This window comes from Numenius arquata, chromosome 5 (assembly GCF_964106895.1).
Source record: "Numenius arquata chromosome 5, bNumArq3.hap1.1, whole genome shotgun sequence".
NCBI classification, from domain to species: Eukaryota; Metazoa; Chordata; class Aves; order Charadriiformes; family Scolopacidae; genus Numenius; species Numenius arquata.
Window position 1 is genome coordinate 51,738,311 of NC_133580.1, and position 27,895 is coordinate 51,766,205.

A 27,895-nucleotide genomic window follows, 5' to 3' on the forward strand; every position below is an offset into this window, starting at 1 on the left:
GCCTGACAAAGCCATTTTACCTGGCCATGGAAATACTGAAGGGCCAGACAGAGCAGGACTATTTCTGCTCATGTGGGGCATTGGGAGATGGAGGTGCTCACGTGAGCCTGGCGAGAGTTATCATGCAAATGTGGTTGCATTGGTCTACAAAGAGACACTTAAAATAAAAAGGGCAAGCATGAGTTTTCATCAGGATAAAGCCAAAATAATACCACCGCTCTCAGTGGAGACACACAGCAGAGCATGAGCCACCTCATGGTAGAAAATATGCAAGCGTGGTGGCCAGGGCTCCCCATCCTGGGTTGATGCAGTCCTTTGGGGTCCATCCTGCCTTGCATTTTGCCTGGGCTTGGACTGGTCATGGCTGGGATTCAAGTTGGGGCAGCACCACCATGGGGTTCTCTGCCTGGAGGAGGCTGGTTGTTTGTGCTGATTGCTCGCCCTGTGCTTTATCTCCTCGATGCTTAATGAGCCCAAGAGAAGTGGGAACTTATGATTTATGTGAGAATTGGGCAGGGATGTTTTCAGAGGTCCAGACACCTAGTGAGCTGTGTCCTTTTGCAGTGTGTCTGTTCTCGCGGTGTTTTCATGCTCAGTGTTCAAGGGTAGAAATGGTAGGAAAGGTCCTACTGCTCCTCTGCTGCTCCCCAGTAGAAAACCCTTGGAAGAAAGAAGAATCTGGCTTTATGGGACAGATTTTTACACATGGTATTTTCGAGTCTCTGTAGACAGCCTTTCAACCCCTGGCAACTTAAGCTGATATAAAACCTGGCTTGAAGATGTTTGGATTTAGAGGTGTCTGTGCAGGGCAGGGCTCCTCATGCAAGAAGGACTTGGCAGCTACAAGGACATTTATTTAACAAGCAGGTATATGACTGCTGTTGTGAATCCTGCGCAACACTTTGAGTAAGTCTGGCAGTATTGTCGTGTTCATAAGATGATCCTCACCTTGGTCTTCATCTTTGGTATCTCCTTGGCTGCTAAATTCCCTCAGGAATTTTTAGGTCAGAAATAAGAGGAAATGCTAATGCCCTTCACCTACTGCAGCTGGCATCCGAGCAATGGATGTGGTATGCACATTAATGGGCTGCAGTGCTTTTTGTCCAGGTGACGTGACTGGTTTGGTGTGTGACTTCTGCTTTAATATGGCATTCAGCATCTGGGAAAAACACAAATAAATCCCACTGTCCTCTCAGCATCCCCTTTGCCTAATGAACGTCATCTCCCCTCTGTCCCATGGTGGGTCATGGTGTCATGGTTAGTCAAGTGCCTGCAAATTGTCCTACGTGGGGGCTGTGTTACAAGTACTCCTGTGCCCTCCCATCCAAGATTTGGAGTTGGCGGCCAGTGCCAACTGGGAGCAAAGGCTTTGGCTCCGCTGACCTCGGGGAGGTGACACCACGAGGGCTGTCTTGCTTTTCCAGCATGACAACAAACATCATTACCTTGTTATCAGCAGAGGAGAGCGATCCCTCGGCATGTTTGCTGGGGAGGAGTGAAGCAAGGTCGGCGCTGTACCTCAGCCGACCCCGGCTGCGAGCCTGGCCAGGAAAGCAGAGTGTCACCTCTGCTACAGTGTTCGAATTCATGTTTGCCACCTTTTGGTAAAAATTTACCCTTGTTGTTGTCAGAGTTGGTTGGTGGAGGTGGGCTGGGCAGCACGGGGCAGTGGTAGGGATGCTGCTCCTGTTGCCTTCCCTGACCTCCTGCTGGGATGCAAAAGCATCCACACAGCCTCTTGCAGAGGCTTGTTCACTTAAATCAAGGAAAAAATATACATAAATATATATATATATATTTAAGGGCTATCCTGCCTGCATTTACTGGAAGGCAGTGGTAGGGTGGGAATAGCAGGGAATGTTTAAGAAAAGTGAATTTAGGAACTTGTAAATGAAGCAACTTGATCCCAAGGGTTAATGTTTCCCTAATCAGGGGGACAAACAATATTGCATAACCTGAAGCCTCAATCACAACCCGGTGATGCTGCCCTGCTTGTGATTTACGTATTTGCAGCAAATTTCTTATCTATCAACAGGAATTGAAAGGAAAAAAAAAGGTAAATAAAGAATATCAGCAGTATTGTATTGCTGACTCTCCCTGCAGACCTTGCCTTACTGATAATTATTAACCCTCACAAACTGACAGCCACTGCAGAACTCGTGAGTAAAATACAATGGTATTTCTGAAGTAAAACATGCTTGGTGAGCTTTGGATGCTGCTCAAAGACAGAAATGCCCACAGCATTTCCCTAGCTCCTGGCTATATGGTGCAGCCTGTGTCTGCTGGTGTGGGGACAACCCCAAGTTGTCTCCATCAGTCTTGCTCAAAACCCAGATAGGAGAATTGCAGCATGGCCTCATACAAAACCTGCAGTTCCCTCTCACTTGCTGGTTCTTGAAAGCAAATGCACTTTAAACCCAACCCTTTGACATGGGTGCTGTGGTCCATGAGCTCAGCCCCTCTCCCTGTTCTAAAATAAAAAGATGTCCTTAATTTATGTAACAAAAGACAGGGTTAAAAACTGTGCTTTAATAAAAGAATACAAATGGCAATCTAAAAATGTATTTTATTGGGCTGCTAATAATGACCAGCGGTGATGGTGGAGGGGTGAGCAGCATAATGAGCTCGTGGGAGGGGGCTTGGACACAATTGTCCCCCCCCGTGTCCCAGAAATTGGGTAGAAGACAATTCGAGCACCCTCACTGGGAGCTCGCCCATCCTTGCCTGGGCCAGGGGACTTGGCAGTGAACAGATCGTCACCGCACAACCCGGCTCCCTCCAGACCCAGACCCTGCTCCCATGAGCTCAGGTTTTGCATATAGGCTCCCCAGCTACGCGTTCATCTGCCAATTGCTCAGCTTGGGAAATAAACGGGCAGGCACTGAGGAGTTCAAGTTTTGTATTCACGTCAGTAAAACAGAGACTATTCCCCTCCCCTGCCCGCCCCAGCCCCTTGCCCTCCCCAGCGCCCGGCGATGCCCGGCCAGATTCAGACTGGAGTGAGTCGGACACCCGGGAACCTGATCTACGCTGATGTAGCCAGGATGTAAATCTGGCCTCACAAATAACCTTTCCCCTTGAGTGGGAAACAAAATATGTTAATCTCCTTCGTTTGGAAACCCATTATTTTTTTTTTTTTAACTTGAACACAGAGCTCTGTCCCCTCATCATTAGCAGATGTCCTGCATACAAACTGCATTACCTATAAAGTCTGCTTACTCCAAGCAAATGTTTCTCAATCTTTTCTATTTTTTTTTTTTACTTCAATTTGAAGTGAAAGGTACAGTATAGGATTCAAATGCTTTTGCATTACATGGGTTTCTGACCACTTGAAAAACCCCACAGAAACGACGACTTCACAAACCTGAAACGCCTGCTGAATCATTTTGCTGCATTTCATTCTGCCTGGCTGAACTTTCTTTTGATTTCCTTTTTTTTTTTTTTTGGTTTTACATGGCACTTAGCTTTTTCTTATTTAATTTTATTTATTTAATAATAATAAAAAAAATCATAGCTCCTGTTTCAGCTCTCACTTCATGTCAGTATTCTATCCTGTGGATGTGTTGCACAGGCAGGAACGTCAGGAAATTGCTCAAAAGGCAGAGCTACTCCCAAAAGGAGTAGCTCAAAGAAAGAAGCAAACCTGAACGCTGAAGCACGATTTGGTGTTGTCCCAGCTCTTGCCCACACTGAACGCTGGCTCCAGGGCTGCAGGCAGAGAAGTGCGAGCAGGAGAAGTAAGAGGCAACTCACAGAAGGATTCAGAAATTCGGATTTGTCACTGACAGCTGGCTGGCCGGCTTGCCACCATCTGAATGGCACCTCTGATTTTTCTTTGGCTCAAAGATTTAACGTTAAGGCAAAAATAAGACACAGTGTAGAAGCTCCATCAAATCTTTGGCACAACAGCAACAACAACAACAAAAAATTACTGTACACATGAGCTGAGAGGGTAACATTTCCCAGTTAAGCAAAGGGAAAAGTGCTAAATAAATTGCACGTACTAAAAGGTGGCTGGCTTAACAACAATAAGAAGCATCCCTGTCCTTTTTTTTTTCCTCTTTTCCTTTTTTTCCTTTCAGTTCCAGAGATTGAGAAAGTTCCTTGGCCAATCGTCATCTTGAAAAGGGGTTTCTGCAAAAAAGCTGCTTGCAGTCTTCATCTGGATTGTGCAACCTTTGCCAAGAACAGATGTAACTCTGGCTGGAAGCTCTCCTGAATCCTCCCTTCCTGGTTATTACTCCTGGAAAGAGAAAGATGCACCATCAGAACAGTGAACACATGGTGTCCCGGCAGCTCCTTGCACAAACGACCACCGTTGACACATACTTGGATGTCCTCAGGGATCGTTGGCCATGGGACCCAAAAAGAGTTGATCTTAAAGAGCAACCACCTGTAGGTGCCAGAGTCCACATAGAGCAGAGGGACTGGCAGGGAGGGGCTGAAGAAGTTTTGGGGCAGAAATGCAGCCAGGTAATTAGGTGCTGGCTCCAGGTCCTGCTACAAAAAAAATTAGAAATGATAGCAAATACCTGCTTTTGACAAGATCTGCAGCTTTTTGGGTCTATTTTCAGCTTCAGAAGCTGATCTCAGAATTACAGAGGGGAAGCAAAGGAGTTGGGACAAGCTGGATTTGTGCAGGATATGGGGTTTATTTCTGCATTTTAGCATTTGCATGTACTTTTCTGTGTGCACGGCTTCTCAGCCTGCAGGACTGCAACCTGTCCCTTGTGCCTGCGCATCCCCCATCATCTGGCTACAGAGTATTATGGCCAGGTCCACTGGAAAATGTACAACTCCAAAGCACAGCAGCTTTGGACAGGGAAAACCTCATCTAAACCCCCTTTAGCATTAAAATAAGCCCCTCAAAAATCCCACAAACAATCCTTAGCGTAGTTCAAAACGGACTAAAATCCTCAGGGCCTGCTCTTTCATGAGATCACATCTCCGTTGTCCAAATTGCCTTCATCACGTGGGCTCCTAAATCCTCCTTTAAGTAACTTAGGAATTAGAAACTTGGAAATGAGATCCCATTTACTGAGTCCAACCACTGTTTCTTGCCTTTTGCCAATGGATTTAAGAGCCCTTCAGGGTGCAGTATGGCCTCTGAAAGTCCTTTGGACACGGTCATCAATTCCTTGGACAGATCAGCCGTCTTTCTGACAGTCTTAAAAAGGTCAAACTCCTTAAAGCTTGGCCTGAAAAACCTTTTTGCCTCAATCCGTTTTGTTTCTGTACTGCCTCTTCTTTTCCATTACTGGATATTGTAACAATGAGGTATAAAATATTACTAAGATACTGATGTTTTGTTTTATTTTATTTTATTTTATTTTATTTTATTTTATTTTATTTTATTTCTATCATTAGGGCAGCTGCTGATGAGATCAACCATCGCAGCTGAGCATCAACACAGAGGGACCCAAAATCCACCTTGCCACCCCCTCCTGCAAAATGCACATTCTGGGAAGCACAGGATTGCCCTGGACCATCAGAATTTCCCTCAATAAGAGTATTTCACTGAGAGCACCAAGGTCATCCTCCATGCAAGAAATACTGGTCTCTGCTAGACCCCAGACTCTTGGAGTTAGAGTCAGCACATCTAGATATGGTGGTGGAGGCATGTGGCTATGCACCTCTGCTGGAGGACAGAAAGGAGCCATGGGCTGGCTGCATCCCAGCACGTCCCAGCGATAACAAAGTCCCCGGATAAACATCACTCCATCGGTCTGAGCCAGCATTGGTTGCTCTCCTACGTAAGCAATAATGAACTCTTCACATCTGGCACATGCCAAATCTGAAAACAGAGCTCGTTATTGCAATTACTATCAATAAGGAGGTGTTTCTGCTGACTGTAAGACACTACCTAGTGCTGCTCAGAGCAGGACAATGTAGAAACTATTGCCACAATTCAAGGCCTTAATTGGGATTTAGGATTTTGAATAAATGAAGGTTAGGTGGGAGAACAACAAACAGCCTTGTGTATTGCAAATGTTTCTGTTTGGAACCCCCTAAAATTATTTTCCAACAATAAATAATATATATTAATAACCTGTAATAGAAAAGTCGGTTGTTTAATTTATCCCACATGGAAAGAAAATGTAAAAGAAAAAGGAGGGAAGCAATGACCACTCTCATTAATATTAAAAGACAGTAGAGAGACAAATCCCCCCTGTTCCCGTCTGGAACAGCAGTCTTAGCAAGCAAAATCTTTTCCACTGCAGGAACGAATTACCCAGCAATAGCAGCCTCATGCCCTAAGCCAAAGCCACCCGAGTCACAGGGCCCCCCGGTCCCCTCCCTTGTGCCTCTGGTGCTCTTTAAAGCGCTGAACAAATAGGAGCTGAGACTGCAGTTAACACCTCCTGCATTCGTTCAGAGACACCCTACCCTTTAGCTCAGGGTGCTCGATGCTGATAAAAAGCATTGATGGGTTTTGGGAAGCAGGATGGTTTTAGGAAGAGGAGCCTCAGCGTCAGGTCTCTGCTTTGAAGTCTTTGCAATTGGGGAAGATCAGCCATGGCGGGGGGCAAGAGGGAGTATGTACAAACCAGGCAAGGGCAGGTAAGGGCAATTGCACTGTACCTTCGAGGCAAAGGAACTGAAAGGGGAATGGTGAGATCCCTCTGCAATGTGATGGAAGAGCTCAGCAGACCCTGTTGGCACAGCTCAGTCGGTCCTCAGGCGCTGCCCGACGCTGGCCATGGGTTACGTTAGGTGGGAACAGGCCCCTTTCTTTCCCCCTCCACCCTTTTGCACTCTAGCCAGGAGCTCTGAAGACAGATTTATTAATCAGGGTCTGCTTTAAACTAATAATATCAGAACTCCCATGGCTCTTGAATTTGACAACTGGCCCAATGACCTTGGTGAGTTTGCAGCATCCCGGAGCATTTCAATCTCTATAAATCAAAGCACTTCTGGAATTGAGTCAGCCTTTGTTCCAGGGCTTCTCCTGTCTCTTCTACTCACATTTTCCTTTTGCTGTAGTTACCTGATATCTGTGGGGCGGATCTTACCCTATTCTTGGTAACACCCTTGCTACAAAGGGAATGGAGCCTACACTGGGACCCTGCTCCCACTGTGGGAGCAAATCCCCAGCTCCAGCCTTTGCATGATGTGATACGGTTGCTCCAACACCCCTTAAAGCAAAGGGGGGATTTGGGGTGCTGTCATGCAACAGTAGGGTCTCACATCACATCCCTTTTGCAAGGAAAAGCTTTCAGCCCTGCTCTTTGGGGTACTGATGCTCAACCCCTGTGATGGGCCAAGGCAGGGTGTGCAGTGCCCTCGGGGACACGCATAGCTGCTGCTGCCTCCCTGCCCGGTGCTGGGTGAACTTGCTCATGAACTTGTCATGAGCCCCTAGCCACACACCCATGCCCCATTTACAATGGCTGTTTTGGGTTTCAGGGACACATCAAACGCAAGCAATACACAGAGGAACCCATTATGGTGCTTCTGCAGCCTCACTACCCCCATTGCCACCTTATTTTTAAGTAGGTCTGTTCTCCCGGGTGCTAAATCCTCAAGCTAGCATGGGGCAGGGATAACTCATGGCCTGGGGGATCCAGGCTCCCCCCCAGGGGATGCTGCCGTCTTGCTGTCCCGCAGGCAGACGGGTGGACGGACGGCTCGGGAGCGGGTCGCTGCTCTCCTGTGGTCCAGCTCCTCCCCGGGGCCTGCGGAGCCGGCGGCCGTAGGGAAGCAGACTGGCTGGCTGCCCGCTCTCGCCTGCAAGTCCTAGCAGGGAAATGAAGCTATTTTTAAAGAGGAACCTCTGCTAAGTCAAACTGCAGGGAAAGGGAGGTCGAACCTCATTATCAGACCCCCCTCCCCACACAGGACGGGAAGCTGCGAGGAAGAAACACCATGCAGATCATCGAGATTTTTACTGTGCTGGCTCCAAATGTGTTATAATAATCAATATCAGATGATCAGTAACAGCAAGCCCCGACAGCCAGGATCATCCGCGCAAACCAGGGGGTGGGAGCTGTGGCTTTATCTCGAGGCTCTGTCTAAATAAATCATGAGTCATGATACAGTGTTATAGAAAAAATATGCTCCAAGCGAATGGTTTCAGTGCCATACAAGTCAAGCCTGCCACTACCATTTCTCTTTTATAATATAAAAGCTTAACTTGTTCACTCCTGCAACTAAATACGCCCACAGAATGCCCTCCTTTGAATTTTTCAATGGGAGTAAGTGTTACCTACAGCAGGAGCTCTGCTTTTAGCAAAGTAGCAATGAGGCGGCATCAAGGCATGGCAGAACACCACAATAACTATTTTATATAATGCAGTAATTACATACATAATGTGAGCCATTTTAGTGCAGCAGACTGCAACAAATAGAGTGGCTTTTCATTCTATATATGCTTCTATATCATTTAATTATCAGGGAATATATAGAGAGAGACAGAGCACATTTTTAATTTTTAATTCCTTGCGTCTGTGCGCATCCACACACACAGGCACAAAACCAAGAAACTAAATTCCAGCCGAAAACTTTTATTGAGCTCCAACTGCTCGCCTGTTATTCATAACCCAGTTTCCTCTCTCACAAAGAGACCTTTCGCATGGTTTGGGGTTGGTTTTTTTTTTATGTGTGTGTGTGTTTTTTTTTTTTTCCTTCTGCCTCGCTAACAGCTGCTCGCAGTGTTGTATCCTGAGTGATGATGAGGTTCTGAAAGTGTTTTTTTGGAACAGATGGCCAGGAGAGAGCCGGGGAATGTGCCAGCAGCGAGCTGGGGAATGCGCCAAGTCCTGCAGTGACTGAGTACTCCGGGTTCCAGCTCGCGTGCCTTTCCCCTGCCCTCTGCCCCAAGTGGCGCCAGCAGGACTTCCCAGCTCGCGCTCCGAACATCTGGAGTCTGCGACTGCCAGAAGAGCCGGGACGGGGGGAGGATGAAGCGAAAAAAAAATAAATCCCTCACCCATCCCTCCCTGCTCCGGCTCAGCTCCCATGGCCGCGGCGATGTTGCTGCCTAGCACGAGGGCGAATCAAAAGCACAGAGGGGAAGGGAAGGAAAAGAAAATGAACCTTGCGATGGGAGTTTGGGTTTTTTTTTTTTAGCGTTCGGGGTTTTCTGTTCAGTGCTGGGTGCTGGGTGTGCTGTATAGGGTAGTTGTTAGTGGTCGGATCCTGCTCTGTGTAAACCAAAGGGTTGTGGTTGTGCTGCCCCACAGCCCTGAGAGCCTGATCCTGTGGGGCTGGGGGTGTGGGGGGCTGCGGCGCACAGCTCTGCACCCACAGAAACACCAGTCTCCAGGGAGAGCTCTGGGACACGTACACTAAAGCCCTAACTCTACCCTGAGCTGTAACACTGCCTTCCTGCAGGGCACCAGAATTTGACCCTGGGGGGAAAAGGCTTTAACAAGAGACGGCAAACAGCAGGCTGGACCCTAAACCCTACAAAATCTGTGAGAGGCTTTCAGGGGACCTCTGGCCACTCAGGATCATGTCCCGTGCAGAAACAGCGTATGCCAGGGATGAGGAAACTGGGACTCCCCTTTCTGATCCACCTCCTTTCGCTGTCATCCTCAGCACTGCCGGAGGATGCTCTGGGCTGGAGCCAAAGGTAGATCCCCGTTTTTCCCAGGACATCAGTAGGGACTCGGCAGGACTCGGGGCTCTGTTGAGGGGGTCACAACCCAAATCTCTGATGTGGTGCAATCCTCGCGTGCATGGTGAAGAGCAAGGCTTAGTCCAGGTCATTTGTATAACCCAGCAAAAGGCAGCTTTAAAAATGAAGACTATCATCAGAATTCATCACCCTCTCATGCAGCATTTTTTTTTAACGGAAAAGGCATCTGAAGCCCTTCAATTACCGCCTCCACCATTTATAAATGAGATCTCCCATCACCAAACACCCTCAGTCAAGTCTCAATTGCAAAAAACAAAATCACCGTACAACTGTAGTTAGGACTGGAAAGGGGATTTTTTTTTTTCCCTAGTCAAGTTTGAAAGGGTAAAGTCAACTTTTCTAATTAACAAAATGGAGTAGAAAGGGGGGATAAAAATACCCATTAAATTTCCTACTGTGACAGCAAAGTCTGAACAACATAATGTTAGGGATAGCAGATAATTTGCCCTCAAAAACAAAGCAAACGGCAACACACAATCCGGCAAACGCAACATCTGGAGCCCTTGCCTGCCAAAACAAACTCCAACCAGCTACTTTTTTTGTGTGAAAAGCTCACGGTGCCATAGCACATCGCGATCGGAGAGCTGAGAGAGCGAGCGATGGAGGCAAAGACACAATAAAATTGAGATGACAGGAGATAAGGATACTGTGGACCCATCTCGAGGAGTGGAGGTCTGCATTCAGGCTTGCTGTGATTATTTTTTTTTTGAGAGAGAATAAAAAAGGAAATCTAAAAGCAACAACAAAAATACCAACCACCCCAAAGTCGATAATTCAGAGGAACTGCTCAGCTAGCAGTGGTTTTGGAAACCTGATTAAAAACACACACAGCTTAGAAAAACGTGCCTATTTCAAAATTAATGAGGGCGCAGTGATTTTGGGCCAAGCCATTGTATCCTCATCCAGCCGCCTGTGTGAGACCCCCCAGGAGAGACATCCCTTCACACCACCTGACATCCAGAGCTCGGATGTTCCCTGCACAGCCATCCTGAATCTATAATTTCCCTCTGACAACGGCATTTCCCTTCCTCGTGCTCACAATGACACCGATTTGCTTGGTTCGTGGAGAAAGGGAGATACCAAGATGAGTCCTCCCAACCCAGGCTTTGTATCCCCTATCTACCGGGAATTACTGGTGTTACTTAGTGGTACCTACTGTTTTTGGCTTCATCATCAGCTGAATGTGCTCTTGCCATCACCTGAGCAAATACTGCTGAAAATAAAATGATACCTATCAGCCAGGGGAATCCACAGGCTCCTGGGCTGCCCTAAACTTGGACTTTCCCAAATAGCAGAAATCCATTTGCAAGACGCTTCCCAGAAAGAAAAGCAAGGCAGAGCAGGGACCAGGTAAAAAGCCCAACTTTCTTTTCGGAGAAGGCCCTTGGAGAAGGCTTAGGGTGGGTGTCCAAGAATGTGGAGAAAAGGCGGATTTTCTCCTGGTGATGCTGTTTCTGTGGATCAGTGGTGGCTCGTTGGGAGGCGGGATATGCTGATGCCCCGTGAGAGTTTCATTGTTCACATGCTCTTAATGGGCTCAGGGCTTTTCTCCACGGGTCCGCCCTGGAGCAAACTTCAGAGAAAAAATGCCATAAATGGAAGGCTTTTAATTCTTAATTATTTTTTTTTTTTTAATTAAGGGTGGGACAAGCCCTAACCCTCAGATGTGAACACCCTGGGATTTGGAGCCATTTGAAATCTGGCTCCGTGTTTTCTGTCTTTAAGCTCACATTGGTTCACATAAGCCAAGACAATGGGTCTCAGTCCATCGGGCACCCAAAGCCTGAACAGCAGCCCAGAAATCTGCTGAAGCCCCAAGAAGGATGCTCATCCTCTTCTTCCCCCCCGTCTCGACTTGGGAAGGGGACCTAAGACCCAACTACCAATCTGCCAAAGCCCCCAAAAGAATGTTCATCCTCTTCTTCTCCCCCATCCTGACTGGGGGAGGGGACCCATGACCCAAGTCTCACCTCGCCCTAGGGTTGGTGGCATCACATCAGTGTCCCTGGCACTGCACCGCCTACAGCACTACAGACCCCATACTGAACACCTGATTTCGGGCCATGCCCAGAAGCTCCCCCCGCACCTCCCAGTTTCAGCTGGTGTTGTCGGCAATGGGCAAGTGGTGCCGCGTCTCCGCCTGGCACTGCTGCTCCGGGGGCATAAATACAGCCCGTGACAGCAAGAGGAAGCGACAGGGAGTGTGCTATTGTGTTTATTTATAAACTGAATTTCTGCAGGATGATTTGTTGGGCTAAAGAGGAGGAAAACTGAGGAAACCTGCCCGAATCGGAGGCAGATCTTAATGACACTGGGGAAGGAGCCTGCTCCCCGGCTTAGCTGCCCATTCATCCATTAAAACCCCACTGATTTATTATCCCGCCTGACAAGCGAGCCCAGAAAGCAGGGGGAAGTTCAATTCAAGTTTACAAAACTCTTTTTGTCATAAAAGCCCGAACAAAGACATCAATCACTCCTTTAATTCACCCACGTCACTCTCTGAGAGGAAAACTGGCAGAACGCTCCGCTTCCTCCTCCCGCCGCTTGACGATGATTTCACCTAATTGGTTCAGTGTTAAGTAACCTAAAGGAATGCAAGGCGTAATTAGATTTAACGTTGTTTCCTCAAGATACCCACATGTCCTTCAGGTCATACATCTTACTAATGTGTTTATACATACAATGTCTCCATTAGCTACTTTTTTTTTGTTGTCGGGTGATTTTTCTCGGAGATAAGTGTTAGCTTAAACAAAACAGAAAACACAGGCGGGCGACCATGGTTTATGGGCTCCAAAAGGCGACTTGAGGTTGGTTTGGTTTAACAAATAACAGCCCCGAGATGACTCTAATAGGATCATGCTCGTGTTAAAACACACGATGGGCGACTAACGAGAGGAAGAGCCCAGCGCGAAGGATGGGGAGGAGAGAAAAGCTTTTGATTAGAGAGGAATGTGGTTATTACAAGATCAGAGGGATGGAGGAGAAAAAGCAAGAGAGAAAGGCAAGGGATAAAAAAATCAGGAAAATTTCAAGAGGTTGAGAAAGGAAGGAAACCACTTTGGATTTTTTCTTTTTTTTTTTCTTTCCCTTTTTTCCCCTCTTTTGTAACTTTTACCATTATTTGGGGGGTCAGGGGGGCGGCTGTAACATACCTTCCTTTTTTTAGATCTTCCTTCTGCTTGTAAGGTCCTAGTGCACTGCTCCACGCATTCAGAGAAGCTCATGTTACTGTGATCAGCACTGTAATCCAGGTCTGCTAGTCTGGCCAGGGAAAGGATATAGTTACAGGCTATTCTCAAGATGGCCAGTTTGGACAACTTTTGACCATAAGAATAGCAGGGAACCTAGAAAGGGTAACAGGGAAAAAAAAATAAAATTAAAAATTAGGCCAGATGAACAAAATATTTTGCTTGAAGCATGACAAAACAACTGTAGGTTATTTTCTTAGCAGTTTTTAACATAAATAGGAACTCTAGCGATAAAAGGCCATATGGTCCCAACAGGTTTTTAAGAAGAACTCCCCCCGCTGATCTCCATGGGGACGAAAGCAGCACGAAGCCTCTTGATTTCAGCGGGGCAGTTCTGCTTAAAACGTGATGGCAGGATATAGCCTGGGATGTCTGCCTGCCGTTCAGTTCGCTTCTCGGAGGCCCTTTTTTTCTCAGAAACCTGCAAGCCCCATGTCACCCAGTTACTCGTTTTCAGTAACTTACTCCCCACAAGTAGCTCCGATGCCCTCACGGGTCTTGCAGAAAAAGACAACAAGGGGACAAATATACCACAACCCGGTGGTTTTGCACTCAAACAGTATCGACCATGACTTCCAGCCTGTGCAAAACCACAGGGCTGTTGTAGGAGCAGGACCTGGAGACAGTAACTCCTACCTGCTGAAACACCCTGTCATGGTGCCTCACCTCCCAGAAGAGACCAAACCAGAGGTTCAGGGCCCCAGCCATATCTTAAGCAATTCATTTCTTTACCCTTGAAGACTTCTAGTGTAATGTGAAACATTCAAACAATTCAACCTAAACAGTATGTGTCTAAACAACTGAAGAGCATACGTTTCCTGCTGCAGAGGGTTTGATTGCTTTTCGATCACGATCCAGCAAAACACTACATATATGCTCAATTCTAGGCACACAACTTCGACATGTCCAGCTTAAAGAGAGATCTTCTGAGTTCAGTAGGCTTGGGGACACATTCGCTAGTTTGCAAAACTGCTAAAGGTCATTCAGCCTTTAATGCACAAGAGTCTGTTGCCTACAGGAAACTGGAGCCAGGCGTTTATCTGAAATCCATCCTAACCACTCAGGTTGTCTGACTGCCCGTCAATCTAAGTTTTCATACTACATCAATCACTGGAATGCCTCAATGTTCCTCTATCATCTGCCTCCATACCAGTCTGCATCCTCCTCATCCCTCTGGAGTGTCACACTCTGCTTAAGGGTTGGAGATTTTTTAATGCTTCTGGCCATGCTCATGCCTCAGCTTCTCTTTTCTCCACAGAGACAAAGCTGGAGCAATGTCCCTGACTTTACATGAGGAAAGATAGGTTCACCCCCTCCACAAACTCCACAGTGGCCATATGCAGATGCCAAGGGAGGAGCAGAACAGCTCAGGCATATATAGGATTTCCCCAAGTATTCTTCCAGGCTCCAACTGACGTCAGCTCCATGACATCAGCTAGATGTGCCTTTCTCGTATTTAGCAACTGATGATAGACTTTTTTGTCCATGAATTTGGTCTGGTAAGCTGAACCCCTGTCAATTTTGAGCATCCACAACATCCTTTTGCAAAGTTATTTCCCTGGCCTATACAACACTGCCCTCCTTTTGCTTGTTTTGAACTCGCTCCTACTGTCTTCACCTGAGGTCCCCCAGTTCCTGCACTAGAAGAGAGGACAACAGATTTTTATTCACCTCCTCTGTGACACACATTTTTAATCCTCCATCATCTCTTCAGCCTCTTTTCCAGAAGAAAAAGAAAAAACCTCCTCAGCAGACAGTTTTGTGGAAGCCATCCCATACCTCCGATGACCCTTGCTGCTCTTCACTGAACTTTTCCTAGTCCTTTTGGAGCTGAGAGGATCAGAACACCACACAGTATTCAAGTTGTGGGTGCTCTGTGTATTATCTAACAGATGTTTATGTTCTCTGTTTTCTTTAATATTCCTTTTCTCATAACTCCTGATTTGATTTGTGACCACTAGCAGGCACTGACCCAACGCTTCCATTGAACCATCTACAGAAACCCTGAGGTCTCTTGTCTCTGAGATAATGGTCAGCTCAGGGTCTATCATTTCATATGTGGAATCTGGTATGGTTTTTCCCATATGCATCACTTTATCTACACTGTATTTATTTCATCTGCCATATTATTACCTAATCACTCAGAGTCATAAGGTCCCTCTGTAATTCTTCTTATCTTTGCTACCTTTAGCAAATATCAGCACCTTTTGCTGGAGTACTGCCAACAAATTTCCTATCGCACAGCTCAGGAGCAGCTCTGCCATAATACTTATGGAAATCCAGACCAACTGCAATCGGGTTGGATCACCCTTATCCACAAGCACGTGGATTTTAATGCTGTTAACCCTATGGGCCATTTCATTTGGCTTGTATGACACAGTTGAGGTGCCCAGAAGTATCCAACCTCTCCAGAAGAAAGCCAACACACTTCAAACCTTGTATACACATCATTTGCTACTGATACCCCTGAGGAGGCAGGGAATCTATTAATTCTCCGGGAATACCCAGCGCATTGACCTCTGGGGGCAGTTGCAGGGAGCAGAAACTTCTCTGCTTCTAACAGAAACCCAAAAGGGACAGAGCCACTTGCAGGCCCCTCCTGCTGGAAACAGCCCTAGGCGTCACACAGGATTTGAGAGACACCTGTAAGACCCTCTTTGCAAAGCTGGCAGTCAAGGAAATGTTGTCCCCATCGCTCCAGCCAACAGCGCTTGCCCTCAGACCCTAATACCTGGCCCCCAGATGCAATAAGCTGAGAGTTATTTTGAAAGGAAGAGCTTTGGGCAGCAGAAACGCCCAAGTCTCTTTTGACGCCGATGTAACAAGAACAGTGGAGATCCCAGATCAAACAGCAGCGCAGAAGACCAAAGCAAGACGGAAACTAAAATGGAAGGATTCAGTGAAATGTGGGAATAATTTCAAAATTAGAGCAAGAAGGAAGTTAAATCGAGTGGAAGGAAAATAGACCACGAAATCCTTGAGGCTGATGCACAGACGCTGTCCAGTTACAACACAAGAAGGCAGGCTGATGTCTTTTTTCCTCATCTGTTTTGCTCTTTCTTTTGTATTTTGTTTTTATTAAAAAAAAATATAAAAAGAAACAAAATAAAAACCAAACTGTTTTGTAGGACGTTTGCTACAAATTCCAAGAAGGATCACAGTACTAACACAGTTGACAAAACCCTCGACTGGGATTACACAACACTTTTCCCACACGCTGCAGCAAAGTCCAAACTGGAGCTGCCCTGTATGTACAGGGGAAGAGGTTCACCTTGAGCAGCTCAGATAGCACTGTGATGGGTGCGGGGCATCAGCATTAGGAGATAAGAGTTTTTGCCATGGTAACAGTGTTAGAATAACTGTTTTGTAGGAACCCTCCCTGTCTTGGCTCAGCTCCTGCCATTTTAATGTTTCCTTTTGAATTAAACATGGGAAATTGAGAGAGGAATGAGCCACTTAGTTCAGATCCACATCCAAAGCTTCCACAAGCAGGGGCAGGGGGGCAGGGAAGAAAGTGAACTTTGGTTTTACCCCTTTTTTAACATAAAGCCAGCAGGGAAGAAGGGACAGATTTGCACAAGCTAGAGTGAAGGGTGTTGATGACACACCTGGATGCCAAGAAATCTTCAAAATCCAACCCAAAACAGAGCGAGCATCTCAGAAATGAGAAAAAAATGCCCAATGCTGGACCCTCCCACCTCCCATGGGGTCTACAGATGGGATTTGCAGCAGGAGGCACAGCGAGCAGGCATCTGTCATGCTCCTAGTGAGCACCAGACCCTCTCCTTCTGCAACCTTCTTGCTCATCATGCCTGAGCCAAACAGACATCAGTGCTTTGGTGGGAGAGCTGTGAAGACAGAAGCTGAGCAGGTCCGTTCAGAGCCAGAGGGAGCCAGGGGAGAGCTCAAGTTCCCGTGTAGTTAATGAAAATATTTCCCTTATCTGACCTCACTGATTTCTGCCGAGCGGCAGCGCAGCTCACCATCTTGCCTGCAATATTTGCAATGATTAAAAGGAATTAGGAAGGAACTGCAACTGAAATTTCACACCGATCTGAAGGAATGCAGCTGCCTGCTAGAAAGGAAAGGATACTGGCACTATCCTCAGCTTTGGGAGATCAGCATGGCAGTGGGCTGGGACCAGCAGGAACCAGAGCTTCAGCCAGAGGATGTTTGCTCGTTGTGTTTGCGAAAGGCTCTGCAGAGTCTCATGGGTCTTATCAGTGATTCCCAGGCTGGCAGTGGCTTAAGCAATGCAAGATGAACGCTCTTGAGACATATTCCTGTGCAGAAGAGCCTTCTTTGGCAGGAAGATAGGACAGGATATGACCTAACAGGTCTTTTCCATCTTTGACGTCTGCGATTCAGAGGCAGTGCCCTTGGAAGACCAAAGATGCTCCCTTTGAAGTCTGTGGGAAGTCTGCCGCACACTTGACCAGAGCAGTTCTCGGCCCGCAGCCAGCCCTCTCGAGGAAGACAGGGCTCCACTGCATCTCCCCAGAGGGTCACTGTCATCAACCAAAGACATGGTCTTGGAGCTGATTCTCACCCAGGGCACAGGAGAGGAGACTGTGGGATAAGGCTGGGGAACAACTAGAGAAAAAGATGGGTGAAAGGGTACAATAAGCACCCCTGCCAGGTGAGGGTGCAGGGTATGTTCACCATGATGGGTCTGTGGGGAACAGCCAGGAGCATCCCATGGACTTCAGAAGTATTAAGACAGTTCACACCATTGAGCTTCTGGCTGGGTAGCTCTGTCCTTATCAATAAGATACAATTTCTATAAACACCCTCTGGACCTGTAGAGATAACGTCTGTAAAGCCAAGTCCACCCTGATTTTATGCTGCATGAAAACACTGGAAGAAAGAAGAACGTTGGGTGCTGGGAGTCCAGACCTCTCCATTACCATGCTAGAAATGGGACTCAGCAGCACAGACTTGCACAGATCCCCTCCTCGTGAAGGTCATGCAGGACAGAATTGGGCCCCCAGGGTACAGCAGGGAAAACAGGTTGGTTCCAAGGCAGAGAGACATCCGTGTTTGTGATGCAGCATAAGCTAAGCCCTCTTGACAGCTAGCTCCTCCACAATATGCCATAATAAGCTGCTGAATTTACCTGTCTGCTAATTCATCTGGTTTATTTTTATGCTGGGAGTTAAAACACACCAGGGCCCCCCCGGGAGAGCATTTGGCTGCCTCTTCCCTGCATCTGAACACACAGTGCAACTGCACTGTCTCATTGTTTGTGCTGCGCCTCCTGCCAAAAATATTTCCAGAAGGTTCATATAAATGTCCAGTGCTTAATAGTTCTGGCTTTTGTACATCCCTCCTTCTACCCTGGGTTGAGTCAGACATTTCCCGGGGTTAAGAAACCTCAGGGAAGAAGCGGCAGGTTGGGGCCGCAGGACGACTGGTGTTCCCTGCTCATCAGTCCCAAGCACAGGGGAAACCTCTCTCTCTTTCCATCCCGAAGTACTGCCAGATTTAGTGGCTGTGGACCTACTGGGAGGAGCAGGAGAGATGTTGTGGATGCCCCATCATTGGAAGTGTTCAAGGTCGGGTTGGATGAGGCTTTGAGCAATCTGATCTCGTGAAAGATGTCGGTGCCCATACTGGGGGGTTGGACTAGATGATCTTTAAGGATACCTTCCAACTCAAACCATTTTGTGATTCTATGAGTAACAGACTTAACAAGCTGAAGGCCTTGTCCAGAAGATCATCACTTGTTTTCAAGATGTGTTACATTGTGGAGCATGTTTGGGAAGGATTTGGAGCCAGCTCTTTTCTTTCCACCCAGTTCTCAGAGGACCTGTTGGTTGATGGGCTAGTTGGTGTGTCCAGAATCACCAGCAAGGGACTCGGCTTCCCTTCCTTGCTCTTGACAGCTACATGCCCTAAGTCCTCCTGACATCCCAGATAGGACAATGATGATTAATACAGCTGTATGATGGAAAAACCTGCAAGCATTGCTGGGACGTCCTTCCACAGTCCTGCCAGACCCCTTCAGTGCAGCTGGTTATCAGCGGGTGGATCTGGCAATTGCAGTAATAGCACCATAGAAGTAGACAACTACCATGGAGTGCCTGAACTTAGGATCCAGGAGAACCACAGTGTGTGGTTCAGAGCCACCAAGCAACTTGCAGCTACCAGAGAGGCAGCTTTGCTGCCTGCAACACTACTCACACATGCAGAGGCAGAGACAGATGCATGGCCCTGGTCCACAAATACCCCTTCTCCTGCCCACGGCACAGCCGCAGACAGCTTCCACTGATGTCTCCTCCATGCCACTGGTGCTCACTACACTGAACTGGACCTTTGGGGCAGCACAGCACAGATTTGAACCAAGCAAGGCCAGATCCTGCTTTGTGGATAAATGGCATGGTTCTCAGGGGAGTGCTTTTAGAGAAGGGCCCCATAGAATCATAGAATAGTTTGGGTTGGAAGGGACCTTTAAAGGTCATCTAGTCCAACCCCCCTGCAATGAGCAGGGACATCTTCAACTACATCAGGTTGCTCAGAGCTCCATCCAACCTGACCTTGAATGTTTCCAGGGATGAGGCATCTACCACCTCCCTGGGCAACCTGTTCCAGTGTTTCATCACGCCCATCGTAAAAAAATTCTTCCTTCTATCTAGTCTAAATCTACCCTCTTTTAGTTTAAAGCCATTACCCCTTGTCCTATCGCAACAAGCCCTACTAAAAAGTTTGTCCCCATCTTTCTTATATGCCCCTTTAAGTCCTCAATAAGGTGTCCCTGGAGCCTTCTCTTCTCCAGGCTGAACAACCCCAACTCTCTCACCCTGACTTCACATGAGAGGTGCTCCATCCCTCTGACCATCTTTGTGGCCCTCCTTTGGACCCGCTCCAACAGGTCCATGTCTTTCCTGTGCTGAGGGCTCCAGAGCTGGACGCAGTACTGCCCAGTAGAGGGGCAGAATCACCTCCCTCGACCAATCTGTGGGTGTCACAGTGTCAAACGCTCGGCAGAGCTCTATTCCAGCCAGCAATGGGCAACTATTTCACACCATGGGTGTGGGAGGTTTTTGCTTCTCTGCCACCAGAATGCAGTGGGCAGCCCCGTGCTAGCAAAGCAATCACAGCAGCTTGAAAGAAAGCCTCATCCTTGCCTTGCCACAGGCAGCGAAGCATGCAGCCAAGGACCAAACCTAGCTTAAAAATGCCAACAAGAACAAAAGCAGCATCGCTCAGGCGAGAGCACTAGTCCTGACCGAGGCGCCTTCGCCTGTCGGGTGGGTCCATGCTGTCAAATAACCCAGCTCCCGGTTCCCTCCCAGCTCCTGGCTCCCCCATCGCTCACATTGCAGAAATATGAGTTCACTCCTTGGAGCGAATGAATTGGCTTCCTCCAAACAAAACCTAGGTGTGGTGCTGGGTGAGTTCACCCCAGGGATCTCTTCCAAACGGCAGTCTGGTTAATGCTGCCCCAGGCCTGGCTCCACTCCATTTTGGACAGTCCTCCTGCACTATCCCTGGACGTTTTGCACCCTCAAAGCCTCCTGCATATCCTCAGGGCATGCAACACAAACTCGCAGCATCATGCATGAAAAATATCTCATTGCTGGCCTGCAGTAAAGCTCTTTATTGCAGGCTCTTTGAACCACCTCCCAAAACAGTAACTAAACAGAGGACTACTAGGGTATCACAGGAGAAATCCCAGGGCCATTGAGCACAGAAAATCTCCTCTAGAAGGGGCTATCCTGAAACACTACAGTGAGGACACACTTTTTCAGGTGATATTTTAGTAGCGGTCATATCCATCTCTGTGATCCAATTGGTCCAATTCACCTGCGGAACCGGAGAACGAGGTCCAACAAAGGTAATGGCATTAGCTTGGCCTTGGTAATTCTTGAGTTACCAGCTACTGCTGGACACCACAGGGTTTTCTCTCCTTTGCTACCACTGCTTAGACCCAGGAGCTGCCCTGAGCCTGCAGCCAGCTGCAAGGAGCACAACACTCCCCACACCACATGCATCCCCGCTTGCCACAGGGGACAGTGCAAACTGGGACCAGGGTGGGATATATCAATTTGTGAACACACATGACATGGACCGAAGGAGATGCAGGTTGGGAACAAAGAGCCCAGAGGGCTATGCTGCACGGTACCAATAAAGCGTCCCACCTCCCCGCCATGGGGACTGCAGCCTGGAGAGGAATTTGAGAGCGGATTAAGGCAGGGAGCGGAGGCTGGATTCAAAGCCTGATGGAGAAAAGCAGACTCTTTCCTCTGGTTTCAGCGGGAGCCGTAAGAAAACACAGAGGTTAACCTGGGGTGGCTGCATCAGGAAAAGCAAATACCTCCCGACAGGAGCTGGATTTGTAGCAGAGGATAAAATCAGTTGACAGCAGCCAAGGGAGCAAACAAGCCCCATTCTTGGTGACACACAGTCATTGTTTTCAGGATTTTCATCCTTTTGTCTGGTTTCTCCCTTATTTTCTCTCCCCTTGTGTTGCTTCAGGCCAGTATTTTGTCATCTTCTTTAGCTGTTAAACCACAGTGCCGCCCCACTCTGCCCCAACTGGGCTCTAAATAACCATAAGCATTACTCTGGACTGGCTGAAACCACCAACATGCTCCGGTTAATGCTGTGCTGTTTGATGACAACACACAGTGGTGGCACTGCACGTTGCGAGCAACGTGTGGAGGATGCTCTGGCTCTCCTGAAGTCCAGCAGCATCTCTCCAACTGCCACCATGGAGCAGGGCCAAGCCTTCCCATCCAGCTGACACCCCCAGGGAGCTCAACAGGCTGTTTGTCTTCAGGAGCTGGGTTTTAAGGCATCCCAGGGTTTCCTGCTGGTGGCATCATGGGGGGATGAATCACTGGGAATAAGGCTGGGAGAAGTCAGCAGGTGATGGAGGAAAGCTCTCAGCCTCCTCACCATGCAGTAAGGACACGCCAGCGACACTGGTCACATACGGTGTCCCGCCTGCAGAGGTGACAAACCACAGCTGCCTTTGGGATGACACACAAAGAGGGTGAGCATGTAATGATGTATCCCCAGAATAGTCTCAGTCTCCACTGGCTTGGGGTTAAGTCACTGCTCAAGCCGCAGGTCCTGCCTGCATTTAGCGCCTGGCTTGTCCCTTCAAACCCCTGCAAACAGCTTGCCCCCATGCCACCCCACAGCAATGCAACCTCCTCCCATGGCCTTGAGGCTGCCGCTCCTGACGTCCCACCACACTCCTGATGGGAGCAAGCAGGGTCTTTTCTACACCGATTTAACAACAAGCCACAGCAGCCATGTGCATGCTGGCAGCAAAAAGTGAAAGGATGCTAGTGGGGGGAAAAAACCTCCACTCCAGCAGCTAAAAAGCCCTATAAAACCCTAAAATATCTCCAAAACCCACATGAGTGCGGAGAGCGAGGCTGTCAGCTGCTAAGGCAGAGACCGCCCTGGTAATGCAGTGGTGAAAAGATTTAGAAAAAAGCCAATATACTTCAAGGGAAAATAAATGTCTGTGGACACATTTGCCCCCGGCACAGACTCTAGCTCGCTGTGGCTCGACGCGTTGCTCTCTTGAGGAGGAGCTGGACAGCAGTGCTCCAGAGAGAAACCAGATGTGCAAGCCTAGGCAGGCTCCAGATCAGGAAGGCTGCTGTGGTTGTCTCCGTCCATCAAGGGAGAGTTTGCTGCCACCTTAGGGTCTGTCAGCACAGCTGAGAAGCTTGATCGCAACTCCTGCAAGTGCAACATACTGGTGGGAGTTGGTTTGCTTGGGTGCCCACTGCAGCCTGATGGTGGAGAGCACCATCTCCTCCTGGCCAAGGTCTCCAGGAACAAATCCGGTGGCTAAGTCCACGCCATAATAAAGTGAAGATGGTCTAGTTTCACACTTGGGATGTGCTGGTGTAAGAGATTCTTGCTCAAAAAGAATTTGCAGACAAAAAAACAGAGCCAGCATTGCTGGCAACTGTGGCCTGGCCTGGATAGCAGTTGCTCTGAAGATGTGCAGTGGTGTTGTCACATCTTGGTCTCCTCCAAACAGCTGCATTGCTTCATGAACTGGAACATCCACCAGCATAAGGGCACTTCAGATGGAAGAGATGACCTCAGCTTCTTGTGAACTCAGTGCTGTGTCTCTGTCTGCATCAGAGATATATGGGTTTGTTGACCACCCACAACGGCAGGGAGAGAGAGAGAAAAAGGATGGAAGTGGCAATCTGTCATGTCACTTACGGGGGGTCCTGGAGCAGCTGGGACAGCGCAAGAACCTATAGACCAGCACCTGCCAGGGCATTTGAGGGCAGACCAGTGTTCTGGGTTGGAGCTGGCCACCCACAGGGACAGGAGCCACACCCAGGAGGGAAACCCAGAAAGGCAGCAGCAGAGGAAGAACAAAAAAGTATCTCCACCATCTCAAAGTGTTTTAGATCAGGTGGGTGTTTTCTACGGAGAACTATGCTGTTAGCCTCAGGAGTCCACTGTCAGCGGAAGGATCACTTGGACAAATGATGCTTGGGGGACTGTGCGGGGGAAAGCTCTTGCAGACTGAGTAGCTGAAGATCACAAGTGCGAAGACTAGGGAGAAGGAGCTGTATCTCAGGAGCATCTACTCCTCAGTCCCTCATAACTTCAGTGTTATGGCCCTATGGCGAAGACAGCAGCTCGATGCAGAGAGAGGGGCCACTGTGTTCCTGGTGGCCATGCCACCAAGGGTTGAGCACAATAGCAATGACATGTCTCTCCCAACAGCAGGCAGCTTCTTGGAGCAGCAGCTGCCCATCTACCCAGCTACCCACCTCTGAGGGGGCCCTGGCCTCAGAGATGAGCCAGGGACAGCTAAGTGCTCAGGGACATGGCTGGATTAGCCTCTCCTTATGTGAAATGACTGTGGTCAGTTCTTCCTCCACCAAAAGCGGGGGAAAAAAACCCAAACCCACTCCTTCCTGCCATCTGGAGAGCTAGCCGACACAAGCCGAAACATGTGTGCCATATGTACACAGCTGCAGAGTGCAGGGACGCCGCTGTCAGCCCATCTGCCCGGCATGCTGCATGCCAGTTGCTTGGCCTCGGGTGGGCTGCTGAGATGGGGAAGGTGTCCTGCAGGGAGGCATGACTTCCCCTTCCTCCTCCTCCTCCTCCTCACCAGGCATGGACGTGCTCCCTACAGCATGGTCATGGTGGGTCTGATCCTGCAAGCGTTGAAGTTTTATCTCATGCATGCCAGCAAGGATGGGTATCTCCAGCCCTGCGCATCCAAACAGGGTGGGTAAGGGGCCGACACCTGCGTGGGTGCTGGGTACCAGTGGCTGAGAGGGGGTCCTGCTCCCAGGGCCTCCACATTCAGCACCCGACCCCTTCCCAAAGGAGCCTGGGGCAGAGGCCGGCTGCGTGCGAGCGCAGCACTCTCCTGTGCTCCTGGCCCGCCCGTCTGCGGGGAGGTATCGGTTTCAGTGCCTCAGGAAAAGCCTCCCAGCTGCTTAAGAGCCTGATATGTGATGACAAGGAGGGGACGGAGGACTAACCAAGGAACAAGAAGTAAAGTGAGGTCTGTGGTTGACGGCACACAAGGATTGCCTCCCGCACGGGGCCAAAGGCCCTTTGTACGCTCAGGGATGTGAAAAGAGAGCGCTTACCCAGGGCAAGAGAAAGCCTCCCTGCTGCCTTTACCTCTACAAACGCATCTCGCCATACTCCCGCTTCCCAGCCCCGCTGACCAAGACGTCACGGAAAGCAACGTCCTCTCTCTTCTGATTCAAACTGCTCCTCAAAAACCTCTCCGCCGGCACCGGTGTGAATGATTTGAGTGACAAGCCAGCGCCGCGCGTATGTGCAATGAAGCTGACTGTCACCTGATGTCACGTACGGCACCAAGCACGCCGTTGGCAGCCCAACAAGAAATGAATCCAAATGTCATCCAATGATGGTCGGGACAGCCAGCCCACCCCTCAGCAAATTGCTAGGAAAACCTCGCAGCAAACATTTCCCGGAGAATGATTTCTTTCTCTCTGCAGAGCGAATAGAGCTCTGCCAGTATGTTTCTGTGCTGACCCTAGAGACCAGCTTTCATGGGAAGAGAGGACAGCAACTTGTTCTCCAGGCTCTTTGGGCTCCCAGTTGAGTCCAGGGCTGAAATGATTTATGGAGACAGGGCCAAGGCCAGGAATCTGAGGCTTTTCAAGAGTTGCCCATTTCCCAAAAGAGTGCGGCTTTAATTTGTTGCTTGCCTGACTTCTGCTTGAGGCTCAGCCTAGAACAAGATTGCCAGTGATTTGGGAAATCAGTGCTACTTCCCCTTGCGGTTTTGGTGGTGTAGATGTCTGTCCACGGAGAATTAGACTGACACTTCCAAGCGCGTTACACGGTCGCCAAACAACCAAGATATGGAAGCAGCTTATAGAAACAAAATATATCAAGTCTGGAGTTTGCATCTAGAAGGGGCAGCCTCTCAGTACTGGAGGGACAGCATCCAGCACATACTGGATTACCGCAATTATAACAGACGCTGTCAGATCCCACCACTGCGTGGTGATTAAAAATGCTCTCATTTAGATGCTCATCAGCAATTCTCTCCTGACAGATAGCCCCAGTCTCAGCCTGCGCTTCCTACTGAGGTCGGTGCTGGAAGTCTGTTTGCAGAAGTGGATGACGGGGAAGGATTAACTCTTGGGGTGCAGCTACCCAATACACAGCTGTCATTGAGAAGCACTGCAGGAATCACGCAGCAGATGGGAACAAGCAGAACTCCTCTAAGCAGGAAAGAGGATTGAGCCCTAAAGCGAGCATGCTCGGGGAATGGCTTGGTTAAGTAATGTCTGAAAGATGGTAGCCAAAAGCCTGGGTGTGTCAGCCCCCCCTGCAACCACAGCGTGCTGCTCCCACTGGGGCTGGGGGGACCATCCTGGGAGAGGCAATGCTCACCATCTCTCACAATCAAACTCATCTGCAGCTCACAGCCCTCCAAGCCCTATCCGCCTCCTCCTTCCTACACACCTGGAATAGTCCCATCAGCATTTACTGGAAAGGCAGAAAAGCTGGGACAGCTGGGCTTGCACAGTGTGACAGCACATCTTTGTCTATCAGTGAGCTGTTACAGGCTGCCTACACGCGGAGAGAAGTATGGGGCTGAGTATAGTGACCAGGATTTATCCTCGTGGGCAAGATACAACAACCTCAAGGCTGGGGTATGGCTTCTCTGGATCTCTCCTCACCTTCCACATGTCGGAGAGGTGATGGAGAGATTGTGTCCAAAACTTCATTTACCTTTCAGAAGCTCCACCCTGCAGTGAGAACATATCTATTATCCTTTACAGATGACCATGAGGATTTTCAAGACCTCTCAACAAGAAAGCCTGGCACTGTACACACTTGAACCACACGCTACAGTAAAAATCATGGGAAACTAACCGGGAGGGGACCACGACTTAACTCACCTATTCCTGGCAGACATGGGGCACACTGAAATCAGTTTCAGAAGTGGCTGCGGGACTCCCAAGGGGCCAGAAGGGCCAGGCACCCTGCACAAAAGTCAACGGGAGCATGTTGCTGCCCAAATTCCCAGTGATCCCTTTGGGGCAGCCCACCCCAGCAGGAGAGCTACCGAGCATCACCCAGCTCGCAGCCTGGCCTCTCTCCACCCTCTGTTTTCACTCGGAGGGCTTTCTCAGTTTGCTTCATATTTTTCCCTCCATGCGATTCTCTCTCCCGGGAGGGGCAGGGGGGGGAAGTCCAAAAGTTTCTAACCGCAAGCAAATTAAAAGCCCTTATTTATTTATCTCGATTGTTAGCATAGTTCTAGGGTTGGTACTTCCAGGCATTTTGAACCGACTTCCCCTTCTGTCAGGCGTCCACTCCAGGCTCCTGCCTTTAACCTCCCCTGGCCTCAGGCACACGGCGGAGCGGGCGCTCTCTCCGCGCACCCATCAGCGCCCCTCGGGCGTCCCCGAAAGGGAGAGCTGAGGGTGTCTGTGTGTGTGTGTGTGTGGGGTGCCTTGAATTTGCCAAGCGATGCCCGGCGCCACCATCACCCCCATCCCCACCATCACCCCTCCGCTCCCCGCAACCCGCCCGCGGAGCCCCGGCTCCCCGCGGGACCGCAGCAGCCGGTGTTGGGGGAGGTGGGGGGGGGGGGGGCGGCCGGCGGCAGGTACCTGCTTCCGCAGCGCCTCGAAGGCGGCGCTGATGGTGTGGACGCGGGTCCTCTCCCGGGCGTTGGCCAACAGCCGCCGCGTCTGCTGCAGGGCTTTGATCTCCGGCGAGACGCCGGACGCGTCGCCCGGCCGCGGGCGCGGGGAGGCGGCGGGCGGCGGCGGCGGCGGCGGGCGGGCTGCGGGGGGCGGCGGCGGCGGCGGCGGCGGGGCGGCGGGGAAGGCGCTGGCGGCGGGGGGGCCGAGCGCGGCGCTGCGCGGCTCCCAGGCGGCGGTGGGCGGCGGTGGGGGGGGAGCGCGGAGCCCCGTCCGCCGGCCGCTCAGCACTTTCAGCTCGACGCGGAAACTTTTGCAGCCCTGCTTGCGCCGCAGCCGCCGGAGCCCCCCGAGCTCGGCGGCGCAGAGGCGCGGCCAGGGCTCGCCCCCCGCCAGCGGCGTGCTCCGCATGGCGCGGGGCGCTGCGCGGGTGCGCTCAGCAGCGGACGCTCCGCCGCTCCGCTCCCGCTGCTGCTGCTGCCGCCGCCGCCCCGCTGCCGCCGCCGCCCATCTGCGCCCGCTCGGCCGCGGCGGGCAGCGGAGCCCCGGCGGGCCGGCTCGCTCCGTCCGTCCGTGCGTCTGTCCGTCCGCGGCTCCCCGCAGCCTGCCTCCCACCGCCGGCAGCCGGCCCGCCGCGCAGATGAGCGGCTTTAAAGAAACAGGAAGGCTGGCTTTTTTTTTTTTTTTTTTTTCTTCCCAAAACAGCTGTGCTGCCAATCTCCTTTGTTCATCCCCCCCCCCCCCCCCCCTTTCCCTTCCCTCCCCTCCCACCCCACTCCCACTTTCTTCTTTAATCTCGCTCTTCCATGCGATGGAAGAGAAATCCTGCCCCCCGGAGACTCGCCGCGACCCACCGTGTG

The 27,895-nt window shown here is 49.9% G+C and overlaps 1 protein-coding gene across 1 annotated transcript; it reads right to left on the reverse strand.

Annotated features, from left to right (window-relative positions):
• Positions 1–3,451: 3,451 nt before the first annotated feature.
• Positions 3,452–27,446, reverse strand: ATOH8 (atonal bHLH transcription factor 8). Its single transcript, XM_074148091.1, has 3 exons — positions 27,003–27,446; positions 12,793–12,984; positions 3,452–4,243 (listed from the first exon to the last, which is right to left on the reverse strand). Exons 1-3 carry the CDS (start codon positions 27,444–27,446, stop codon positions 4,238–4,240), a joined length of 642 nt encoding a protein of 213 aa, XP_074004192.1. The 3' UTR covers positions 3,452–4,237.
• Between the last annotated feature and the right edge of the window lie 449 nt (positions 27,447–27,895).

What these genes read in the sequence shown, in the direction of transcription:
- ATOH8 (XM_074148091.1), bottom strand. Translation starts at nt 27,446, where the DNA reads ATGCGGAGCACGCCGCTGGCGGGGGGCGAGCCCTGGCCGCGCCTCTGC. An exon ending in TCGAGGCGCTGCGGAAGCAG is followed by an intron (nt 12,985 to 27,002) that starts GTACCTGCCGCC and finishes TACCCTTTCTAG; the next exon opens with GTTCCCTGCTATTCTTATGG.